Source organism: Solanum dulcamara, chromosome 8 (assembly GCF_947179165.1).
Source record: "Solanum dulcamara chromosome 8, daSolDulc1.2, whole genome shotgun sequence".
NCBI lineage: Eukaryota > Viridiplantae > Streptophyta > Magnoliopsida > Solanales > Solanaceae > Solanum > Solanum dulcamara.
In genome coordinates this window covers 4,615,487-4,627,865 of record NC_077244.1, presented here as the reverse complement: position 1 = coordinate 4,627,865, position 12,379 = coordinate 4,615,487, and the positions used below count along the sequence as shown (strand labels likewise).

General features: G+C 38.0%; 1 protein-coding gene across 4 annotated transcripts in view; it reads right to left on the bottom strand.

Moving 5' to 3' along the window:
- LOC129900891 (DExH-box ATP-dependent RNA helicase DExH11) overlaps window positions 1-12,379 on the bottom strand; it is a 39,806-nt gene that overhangs the window by 24,366 nt on the left and 3,061 nt on the right. For 3 of the 4 annotated variants that reach the window (XM_055975971.1, XM_055975975.1, XM_055975974.1), the window contains exons 2-5: window positions 4,603-4,860; window positions 4,161-4,421; window positions 3,993-4,064; window positions 3,736-3,811 (exon numbers count right to left, since the gene is read on the bottom strand). In XM_055975971.1, the coding sequence (XP_055831946.1) occupies window positions 3,736-3,811; window positions 3,993-4,064; window positions 4,161-4,421; window positions 4,603-4,860 (667 nt within the window). The remainder of the gene's footprint in view (window positions 1-3,735; window positions 3,812-3,992; window positions 4,065-4,160; window positions 4,422-4,602; window positions 4,861-12,379) is intronic. The other variant, XM_055975973.1, reaches the window with a different exon arrangement.

Here is a 12,379-nt window from a genome sequence, read left to right as displayed (position 1 = left end):
TAGGGTACTTTCACCTATGAAGCCCAACAAATTCCCTACTTTTTCAATCAATTAAAGTATGTATTTTTATCGGTTTAGGATCCCTATTCCAATTGCATGAATTATGATTTTAAACTATGATTATGATCCTATTTCAATATAAATTGATAATTATTGCATGGAATTAAAGAGTTTTTCTATGAATTTTACAACATTGATCTCTAGGGTTCATAATATGGATTGATTATGGGTATTTTCAATTATACTTCCAATTGATGTTATTTTCATGAATTATGTATGGGTTGATATAAAGTATATGATCATGTATGTTTTCAAGTTAGTTTCATGATTTCCAAGTCAATTGATCATGTGTTCATGTTTTACCCTAATTTCAAGTATAAGCTATGATCTTGGATTTCAAGTATGAAAGTAAGTTTTATGAATGAGGGTAACTTAAGACCCCAATGATGTTTCACGGAAAGAATTCGTAATGACAGAAGGCCTACACCCAGATTACATGAATCACATGATAATGAGCTAATGGCTCTTGAAAAGTAATGAATGATGACGAATGAGCTATTCCTATGATATGTTTAGGATTATGATATGACATGTATGACATCCCGATATGCCATCAATGCTTTTGAACATTTTTCCTAAAAGTGGGTCTCGATTAGTATGATACCCGAAATACCATCAATTATCGTGGATCAATTTTTCTTATAAACCAAAGTTCATTAGTAGTATGGGAATTGGGTATGGCAGCCATGATGATATACGATATTATAAGATTTCTATTTCTTGTAAAACTACGTTATGATTATGATATGTATTCCGTGGGATGTTAACTTAGCACCGAGAGGACTTTGAGGTGGGGGCTCGACCTAAGCCTTAGTAGCAACCTCTAGTCCCTAAAACTAGGTTGCTACCGTAGGATTTCTTTTGCCAATATGGCCTTATAATGATGATAATATTGGACGGAGTCTGCCTTGGCAAGTAGCCTCCCCCTTCTCGATGTGGGAATCATCGGATTTCATGTTATGGCTCACATGGTCTTAATGTCGATTATGGTTATATCCCACATATGTATGGTCCTTTTTATGTTTTAAATGACTAATCCTATCATTTACTTTATATGATACTCTTATGGTGTATTATGCATTGATCTTTCTTATGACTACTTATGATTTTTACTACTTCTTCTATCATGCTATTTAAAATGGTCATTTGCACAAACATGGTTTTCTATGCATTGCATTGCCTACATACTTAGGGGTCGTTTGGTAGAGTGTATAAAAGTAATGCTAAATAGGGTGTATTAGTAATGCTTGTATTAGTTATGCTTGCATTAATTATAGATAGAATATTTCTTATGCATTGTTTGGGTTAGTGTATTAAAAATAGCATGCATTGCATAAAAATATTTATTTACAAAAATATCCTCAATAATTATAGCGAAAAAGATGTAAAAAGGATTTTGAGGGGTAATTGGGTCTTTAAACATGTTAATGCATGCATTAAATCCCCTTGCATTACTAATACCTAGAAATACATGGTATTAGTAATACACACCTTAATACACAATAGAGTGTATAACTAATGCTTGACATGAAAAAGTGTACCAAACAAGGTACTACTAATACACATAATTAATGCATGCATTAATTTTGCTAATACATTTTACTAAACGACCCCTTAGTATATTCAAACGTACTAACGCATACTTTATTGCCTACATTATATCACAATGTAGGGACGGGCGCTCCATTCTATTCTTGTGACTAGTCGGTGATCCATTTGAAGAGTTAATGGTCAGTCCTCATGCTTCGAGGGCAAACCGAGTCATTTTTTCCTTTTTATTGTCATTTTTAGACTATGATGATGTTTAAAGACTATTCTATGTTGTGTCATTACTTTCTTTGAGGGTGAGCTAGGAACATGTCTTAGTCCCCGCCTATGTAGTCATGTAGCATATGTATAAAGAGTCTATGTTGTGTTGATTCTCTCTAGTTATGCTTTGTCTCCTTGGACTTTTATGAGTTTCTGCTTATTGTTTACCTTATGTATGCTTAAGATATGCTAAGAGGCTTGGTTGGGGTTTCTTCAGGAATCCTAATCGTCGTGTCACATCTAGGCCCTAGTTTGGGTCGTGACAAATCTATTCTCTTTATTTCCTTGCCATATGACATTCCTTCGAAGTGAATTCAATCATTTTTCATCTTAGGAGGTAAAAGGAAAAATAACATAAGTAGAAAGACCAGGTTGCTAATTGAACTATCCTTCCTGCAACCCCACATCTTTCTTTCTAACACCCAATGGGAGTCCCGAATGGGTTAAAAAGGATTAGGAGTAAGAATAGTATATACAATCCTACTAAGAATAGGAATAGTATATACAATCCTACTTGATAAAGCATTGTAGGATAGTGTCTATAAATAGGGTCTGACTAATAATGTAAATACATAAATCAATAATATTTTTTCTCCTATATTTTTCACATCATATCAGAGCATTAGTGAGAAACTTCTCGAGGAAGAAAACTCAGTCAGACAGGTCACCGTGTGTCAATTTCCGGTGACTGTCAAGGCTGATTTTTGTTATGATCTGTTTCCATCAGTGTTGTGTGAAAACCAACACCACCACTAGGTCCCCCACTCTCCAGAAACAAAAACCCAGCTAGACCCATCGTAAAAGACCACCTCAGGCCTCACGCGTCGATTAGAGGTGCGACTTTTCCGGCAAGATATGGCCACATGCCAGCGCGTGAGCTCTGTTCCGGCCACTTTCCAGCAGTTTTTTCCCAGTAGAATTGCCTCTTCATTCCGAGGCTACCCATACAATTATTTCCTGATTCCGACCAATATTCGGCAATCGGATCTAATTTTTCGGCAACCACCACCTTTTTTATTAGATTCCGGGGGTTTGGCAACATATTTGCAGATTTTTGGCTACCAAATTTTGATTTCACAAGATGCCTTTCGAGATTGATATTTTTGGGTCCAAAAATACAGGAATTGGAAGTTCAAGCCCTATGATCACTTCAGAACCATTAATGGAAAGCTCAAACTATTTAGCTTCGGCTTCCTCGGTTGATTGTGGTGCAAGGGTCAAGGTGTCTTAAGACCACTTAACGAACAATGCTTGAAGTGGGAAAAGCTTCTATTTTACATTGCAGGATCTCAGAGAACTCAGCAATAGAATCCTCAGCATTAACAGAGAAAACAGTACTTTTGGACAAGTTAACTTTGAGCCCTGACACAGCTTTGAACACCAAAAAAATGACCCTCATATATAAAGCAAGCCTGCACCCTGTCTGCTTCACATAGCAATAGGGTACCATCAGCATAAAGCACATGTGCGAGCTCCATTTCCTTCATTGTCATCAACATAAAAATCCCTTTATCCAACCTCAACCAGCATCCATGACCAAAACATTTCACTTAAGACTTCAGTGATCAAAACTACCTGAGCACATGATGGTGTTAAATAAGCATTTCACTCTTCTGCTATCGAAACTGCTTTCCCAATAAAAGTGGGGGAAAAAAGGAAAACCTGAGCTTCAAGGAGGAATGCATGGCATATAAGCATGCTATCCTAAAATATTACATGTTTGCTATATATATCAGATAAAGAAAACTAACCCTGTCCTAGCTAAATTGGCTTTTGGCTAATCTAGAGATCTTTGACTATGAAATCATCACTCTTCAAACACAAGAAACATAGAACAATTAAAAGAAGTCTCTAGATAATACAGACCATCTCCAATAAATTCTGTGACATCCTCTTGCCAAGCTTTCTTGAACAAGTCATCAAACTGCACGGATAACTCACTCTGCAGATTGCCAGACAGATGTTTATCAAAAAAAAAACAGAAGATGAGGACAAAATTACTCGACACATTCCAAAGCAAATCTGACAAGCAGACCTAGGGTGCATATAATCCATCACAGTTTTTACTTGATAGATGGAAATATAAAATTAGATGTCTGTTGTATAGATAAGATGGTACTGACCAGTTTCACCTCCACTGTGTTCATGACAGCACTCTGATCCTCATATATATTCCAAGAGCATGACTGTGTATCCTTGAATATACAAATAAGATATCTCATAACGTCTTGTTACAGAATAATAACTTAATCAAAAGCTCTTCAATGGTTAGAAATACTCAAAACCATTACCTTAAGATCGCCAAGATCAGGTCCTTGCTTAAAGCTTGGAGGAGCGGTTTGGGCAGGACCGCCATTAAGCACCTCTCTTACCCATTCACCATTCGTAGCACCATCAGGAACAACTCTGCCCAACGAAGGGGAATCATCCAAGCCACCAGGTCGAAACGGACGATTGTTGATGCTTCCTCTAACAAAATCCTTTGGTGGTCCAACAATGCGTGGTAGAGCCCCAGAATCATCAGCTCCAACTGTAAGTTCTGATACATCTCTCTGAGAAAGTCAGAAGTTAGCCACAAATTGTCAGGATTAGCAACCAAAAAGCAAATTGTCAGATCCTGAAATTCTCCAGTGATCTTCGTATGAAAAGGAAATGGAAATCAGTAGTGAAAGGAGCTTGTTAAAACATGAACACTTAAAAAGTTGACAAAATAAAAATGCAAATTCTGTATACCTCCTCTGACTTTGGCTCCCATCCTCCATTATACAATCTGTCCCTCTGACGTCTAAAAGGCACTTCCCATGTTGGAACAACAACAGATCGAGGCAAAGATGGATCTGGAAGGATTTTAGCTCTCTCAAACCAATCAAACTCCCACTGCCTTCCGACTTTTTCGGGAGAAAACTCATCTGCGTCCAGCTGAGGCAATAGATACTTCTCCCTAATATATTCCCTTATTGTTTCAGGTGTTTCCTTTGGAAATGCAGGTGGCTGAAACAACGTAAAAGTGACCGTAAACAGTGTCTACTCTTTTTTTAAAGAGGAATGTGTATGAGAACTGATATGGAGAGAGAATTGGAATTATAAATTTAAATATTACACATCAAGTAGAGATGTCATTATTAGGGAGAAAAGCTCATGACGGAAGCTATTCATATAACTGGAAATATTAAGCATCGATATGCTGCTAGTATATGAAAGTTAAACAAAGACTTGAAAGTCTTAAACAAAGACTTGAAAGTCCTTGGCCTTGCAAGGTAGCAGTTCAAAGAGCAGTCAACCAATCAACTAAGCTTCAGTCCCAGATTAGATCACTTGGGTATTGGAATCCTCTGTATTCATTAGACTCAATCCAGGTAGTTTCTGTTTAAATGCAAAATCATTTGTCTTTTATGAAAAATTAGGGACTCTCTAAAACTAAAGCTTCCTCAAATCTCCCACTTATAATATAGTCAAAAGCCAAAAGCTAGATTACAAAACAACATAGGCTTCAATTAAGGGGACCCAGAAAGGACGGCCAGAAGTTTGCAAGGTGTTAATTATTACTGCAAAAGCAAATTAGAGGGAAAAAGACAATCACACTAGGTCCAGCGCTAAAGTTTGATCTCTAGGAATTCTGCAAACAATATATCACTTGTTATTAAGTAGATATCAAGAATTTGGTGGGTCCTTGCTTGATCTGAATTATATGGACTTGATTATCCATCCAAATCAAGAAAACATAGTTTCTGCTTACCAATCAAGAAAACCAATAATTATAAACAAGACCACTTAGTGAAAATCCTAGATTCACCACTGTCACCGAGGACACGACCCTTGAGGGGGTGGAGGTCGAAGATTAGGGTAGAAGGGTAGTAGGTAGGCAGGCGTATACTTTCCCATTCTTAGAGTATTAATAGTATTCTTTTTGTTTTCCCTATCTTTAGATTACCATTACTACATGTTATTATTAAACCTCTTTATCTTATTTTCTTGTTTTTTCTGTGTGTTACTACTGCCTCTCTTTTTTATTTAGACAAGGATTTATCGGAAACTACCTTCTCAAGGTAGGGGTAAGGTCTGTGTACACTCTATCCTCCCCAGACCCCACCTGTGGGATTACACTAGTTTTTGTTGTTATTGTTGTTGGTATCAGAGCATGATACAAGCATAGTATCAGATGAAAGATATTCTTATAAAGTCACTCCGTCGCTCCAAAATCAGAGTACATCTATTTTTTGAGGAAAAGGTAACTAAAATCAAAGTATATCTATTGCAAGTTGGGAACATACAACATGTTCCTAATTGATTTGAACATTCATGATTGGGAGATGAAAGATTTTCATAACTTTATAGAGCTTTTGTATGGGATAGACACACCAAACAACTTTTCTGATGTATGGAGGTAGCGGGAGATTGGTGACGGCTTATCCACTATTAGTTCTTTTTATAAGAGTTTGCTAGTGAAAAAGGAAGGTACTTCCTCCACAACTCCATTTGGATCCCTAGAGCACCAAGAAAGGTTTGTTTCTTGGCATGGTTGGCGGCAAGGGGTGTGATCTTTTTAGATGAAGTAAGAATATTATTAATAAAAGATCATTAATTCACATTCCACAAACTGCCTCCCTCGTTCGACCCTTTCCAATTCCCCTACTTCATGAATTAGCTTTTCATCTTCACCTCAACCCTCCCAAACACTTCCCTGTTCCACTCCCTAATGTCCCTCTTGAGAAATTTCAACTTTTTAGCGAGTCGAAAAGATGGATTCTCCATAACCACATAACTATTCCACCACCCTACTACTCTATCCTAAACTCTGCCACCCTCAACCACATATTTTCAAATTTGAATGGGGCTTCGGCGTTCCTTCCTCTTCCACCGTCAAGCATAATGGGTGAATGGTCAGAAGTCAATCTTGGAAGAGGAATCTGAATCAAATTCGAAGTCAACTCCTTCCACGAAGTGGACACCAAGAAATTGTCAAGACTCGATCTAGAAGAAGAATCTTCTGATTTAGACAAAGTGAAAGATGAACATGTCAAAGGAAGGTCAATAACAAATTGGTTATCAATAAATTCTGAGACTCCTCCTACACCAAAAAGTTGTAAAATTGCAGAGTTGTGTTTTGTCCTTAGTTTCTTTTTGGTGTGCTTACGAGGTCCCAATTTATATACAGGATTGGATTTCTTTTGTTGAAAACCAGATTTTGGTGTAGATTCTCTTATCTTGGTATATGGCTTGAATACGCGGTTATCCCCCAGTTTTTGATAAAAAAAAATTACCTTACCAATAAAAAAATTAGAAAATTGTTAATATGGAAAGAGTGCATTCCTAGTAAATATGGGAAAAAATACTTATAACATTAAAACTAGAATAGGAATTACTTCACTTTCCTTTAAGGATTACTTTTTTTTCATTTTTTAGGATTACTTGTTAGCGCTATTTAAATGCCAATATGCTTGAACGAACAATAAAACCATTCACTCCTTAAATTTTCTTCTCTTTTCTTTACCGTCACCAAGTACTATATTGAGCTATTGCCAACATAGCTAGCTCTCTTCACCTCTTCCTTCCTATATTTTCACTTTGCTCCAACTCCCTCACCCCTTTTGCCCTCTCAACTTCCCCCAATGCATTCATAAGCTCTTACATCTTTACTTCTACCCTCCCAATGCATTCATAAGTCTCTCTTCACCTCTTCCTTCCTCAATTTTCACTTTGCTCCAACTCCCTCACCCCTTTTTCCCTCTCAACTTCCCCCAATACATTCATAAGCTCTTATATTTTTACTTCTGCCCTCCCAAAAACCTTTCTACTCTACACTCTTATGTCCCTTCTCAGTATTTTTAACTTCTTTGCGAGTGGAATGATGGTTTTCCCTTGACTACACTCTGAAAACTTTTCCATTCCCTTTGACACCATTATGTACCACACCCTTTACTCTTGGAACCTAACAATACTGAGGGCCCACTATCCACGGAATATAAAATTCCACTATAAATGTGGAAAACCCTAAAACATCTCCTTCAACCCCTCCCCACTGGCCTATCCCCACTCTCCATCCTATCTCTCTCTTTCCTCATATACCTCCTTTCATAAACATAGTGTTACCTCTTATTTTATGAGATTCCACCAACAATCTTTTCCTCCTCATCCTTTTGACCCATTTTCGATCATTGCTTACTCCTCTAGACTCTTGTTCTATGTCAATTAAAAGCTCTGACTCTGTCTACCTTCTCAAATAAAACACCTACGAACCCCCCCCCCCCCCAAACTTTAAAAATCTACTCCCCGCCAAATTAGTCATTCTCTCCCCCCCCCCACCCCTCTTCAATGATGGCTAATGGTCGAGAGATCTCCTCAACCTTGTTTTTCCTCTATCTAAACATATCCAATATGCCCTATAGGAACTCCCTCGTATCCCTCTCACCCACCATCTCCCTCATTTTCTTCCACCAACAGAAGACCCTACTACAAAATGGAATTTATGGACGACTTTTTTAACCAACTGCAAATTGGATGTCCTTTAATGAGCTCCAACTAGCTCATGTTTTTCTCATCACAAATTGCCTTTCCCAGCTCTTGTTCCAATTGTGTGCTATGTCAAGGTGCCAACACTAATTCGAACTCCTTAGGCTTAGCTAGTCTCCTCTCTCTCTCTACAGCAACAACACTAGAATAAGGGTCCCTACTCTCCGTCATAGATAGAGAAGAACTAAAGGGTTTTAGTCCTCACCCCAAGGCAGATAATCCTTTTTCTCTCTTTCCCTTTTGTATTTTCGCAATCAATTGATATTATTATCATTATTATATTATTGTTGCTGTCATTACCACTATTATTTCTATTTAAAAAAAATACTCAGTGTAATACCATAAGTGGGGTCTTAGAAGCGTAGTACCATAGAGTGTACGCAGACATTACCCCTGTCTTGGGAGGTAGAGAGGTTGTTTATAATAGACCCTATGCTCAAGGAAAAGTATATCAAAGCAGATACTATAGAAAGTATGACAAAGCAAAATATGAAGAAAAAAGGAACAAGTACAATAAAATAGTGCGATTATTTATATATATTTAACTTATTTTTACTTTTATTTTTATTTGGTATAATGATGGCATGAGTTGAGCTTAAATGGAAAAACATGATTAGTGAGAATCATACAACTGATTCCAACTTATAGAGGAATGAGGGTACAACAGAACCTAATTAAATTGGGAAAAATCTTTGGGGTTGATTTTCAAGGTTATGAGGAGGAAGCCGTAGAACTACTGGTACAAATAGACAGTTGTAGACAGGCAAGAAGACAGGAGCAAGACAAAGAATAAGGGGGTACAAGAATTAAAAATTTGATATGCTTTGATATCAAGTTCAAAAGTACAGGAAACTGAGGAAAGGGGAGGAACACAAGTACTAAAACCGGATGAAGATCAAGCTAGCCTCTTGGTATGTTAGGGGACTAAATAATAGAGACAAGAGGAGGTTGGTGAATAGTATGATATAGGGGTGGAAGGCAGACATCATATGCCTTCAAGAAACAAAACTAGAAGGCAATGTTACAGAGTAGGCCAAACAAGTCTGGGGAGGCAGATGGATCAAACAAGCATATCTAGAGTCCAGTGGGACAAGAGGGGGAATTTTAATGATGTGGGATGAGAGAGCCTGGAGGGGGAAATTTTGGAAATAAAGGCATAATCCATCAGCTGTAAATTTGAATCTCAAGCACAAGACTTCAAATGCCACATTACAGGAGAGTATCCTCCCAACTGTTACAAGGAAAGAAGACTAGTTTGGGAAGAGGTGGGTTCTGTAGGAGGTTTGGTGGAAGGGCCATGGGCCATCTGTGGGGATTTCAATGTAGCTAGATACACATCTGAGAAGAAGAATTGTACATACAGAACCAGGGGCATGAAGGAATTCTCAGACTTTATTGAAGACATGAAACTAGTTGACCTACAACTAGAGGATGCTACATATACCTGGTTCAACGGGGATCATCCTGATGTAGCCTCCAGGATTGACGAAATATTAATTTCCGAGGAGTGGGATGACAATTTTCAAACTCTGAAACAGATTCCCCTTCAGAGTCTGGGCTCTAATCATATACCTATAGCTTTACTTGGGGATCTTGGGAAAGGAACAAAAGCTATTTCAAATTTGAGAATTGGTGGTTGAAATTTGAGGGTTTAATTGATAGAGTCAGGGATTGGTGCTAATTTTCCAACTTCACTGGGAAACCTGACAATAGATTGGTATGCAAATTAAAAGCTCTGAAGATCAAACTCGAAGAATGGAAGAAGGAGGAAGAAGGAGGAAACTTGAGCATTCAGAGGAAGAAATTGTTGGAACAGATGGCTGACTTAGATGCTGACAGGGAAGACAAAACTCTCACATATGAGGAATCTGCATTAAAATCTGTGTTGTTGCTAAAATATGAGGAGTTGATCAAGAAGGAGGAAATCTCATGGAGGCAAAAATCAAGGGCTTTATGGCTGAAGGAAGGTGATAAGAATACTAAATTCTTTCACAAGACTACAAATGCACACAGAAGATATAACAACATTGACCAGCTTGTGATACAGGGAGAATTGACCCAAGAGCCAAACGGAATTAAAGGAATTAAAGGGGAAATTATTGATTACACACTAGGCTGTATAAGGAAACTACTCAGTAAAGACCTTTGTATCAAAATGTACAATGTCCTATTCTAATAGAAGAAGAAATTCAGACTACCCAAAGTAACTTTGAGGAAAGTGAAGCCCTCAGGTGCTTAAAGATGTGTGCAATTGATAAAGCAGACGGTCCAGATGGCTTTACTATTCGGTTTTCCATTACATGTTGGGATGTGGTAAAGCAAGACATTATGGACACCTTCCAAAACTTCTATGAGCAAGAAGTATTTGAGAAGAGCTTCAATGCAACATCCATAGCCCGTGTACCAAAAAAGAAAGGTGCCAAGGAGTTGAGAGATTTTAGGCCAATTAGTTTAATTGTATACAAACTGATCTCTAAAGTTTTGACTGAGAGGCTAAAAAGGGTGGTAGATAAGTTGATAGATTCACAACAAATGGCTTTTATTAAAGGGAGACAGATAATGGATGCAGTCATGATTGCAAATGAAGTTGTGGACTCAAGAAATAAATAAAAGGAACCTGGTGTACTCTGTAAGCTGGATATAGAAAAGGCATATGATCATGTTATGGAAGTACTTAGAAAAGATGCTGGAAATGATGGGTTTTGGGCAGAAGTGGTTGAATTGGGTAAAATTTTGTATCTCAACAGTTAGCTTCTCAATCCTTATCAATGGCAATCTTGCAGGGTTCTTCCAAACTCAAAGAGAACTCAGACAAGGTGACCCCTTGTCCCCCTTTTTGTTCCTGATCACTATGGAGGGAGTAAATAACATGAGCTAACTTGAGAGGGTGGTTAAGGGGCTTTGATGTGGCCAGAGAAGGAACTGAGAGATTAGAAGTTACACATTTGCAATATGCAGATTACACCCTGATATTTTGTGATGCTGAGGAGGAACAACTAAAGTACCTAAGGGTGATTTTAGTCCTGTTTGAAGGTGTATCTGGGCTACATATTAACTGGATAAAGAGTGCGATGTATCCTATTAATGAGGTAGCAATATAAGTTGGTTAGCTTTAATCTTGGGTGGTGAAATAGGAGCACTACCAACTACTTATTTGGGAATGCCCTTAAGAGCCAATTCTAAGTCCATAGAAATTTGGAACAGTGTGACTGAGAAGTGCAAGAAGAAACTAGCCAAGTGGAAGACTCAGTACTTATCCATAGGGGGTAGACTGACCCTTATCAACTCAGTACTTGATGCTTTACCAACCTATATGATGTCCCTTTTCCCTATTCTAGCAGGGGTCATTAAGAGGTTGGATAGCATCAGGAGGAATTTCTTGTGGCAGGGTAACAAGGAGAAGAAGTTTTCACTTGGTAAAATGGAAGGCAGTGATGACTGGTAAGAAGAATAGAGGGATGGGGATAAAGAATCTACAACTTCAAAGCAAGGCTCTAAGCATGAAGTGGTTGTGGAAGTATATAAATAATAACCAGATGTTATGGAGGAAGGTGATTGGAGCCAAATATGAGGAAGAGGACAACTGGACAACTAAAGAAGTGACCACCCTTATGGAGTTAGTCTCTGGAGATCCACCAGGAGTCTGTGGAATGAAGTTAAAAGCAATTCAAAAATAACAGTTATGGAGAGAGGGAGGATCAGATTCTGGGAGGATATTTGGCATGAGAAAGGAAACATAGAAATACTTTTCCCAGATATTTACAACATGGTTTTGTTCCAACAAAGTTCCATAGCAGAGCTATGGTCCCCACAGGGTTGGAATTTCAATTTCAGGATACAGTTGAATGAATGGGAGATCATGAGAGTTGCTGAATTTTTCAACACAGTGGATACTTTCAATGGATTACAGACAGGTGAGGTTGTTTTGTGGTGGACAGGGATGACAGGGGAATTTTCAAAGTCAACAAAGCCAATAAGATGATGGATCAAACAAACCAGC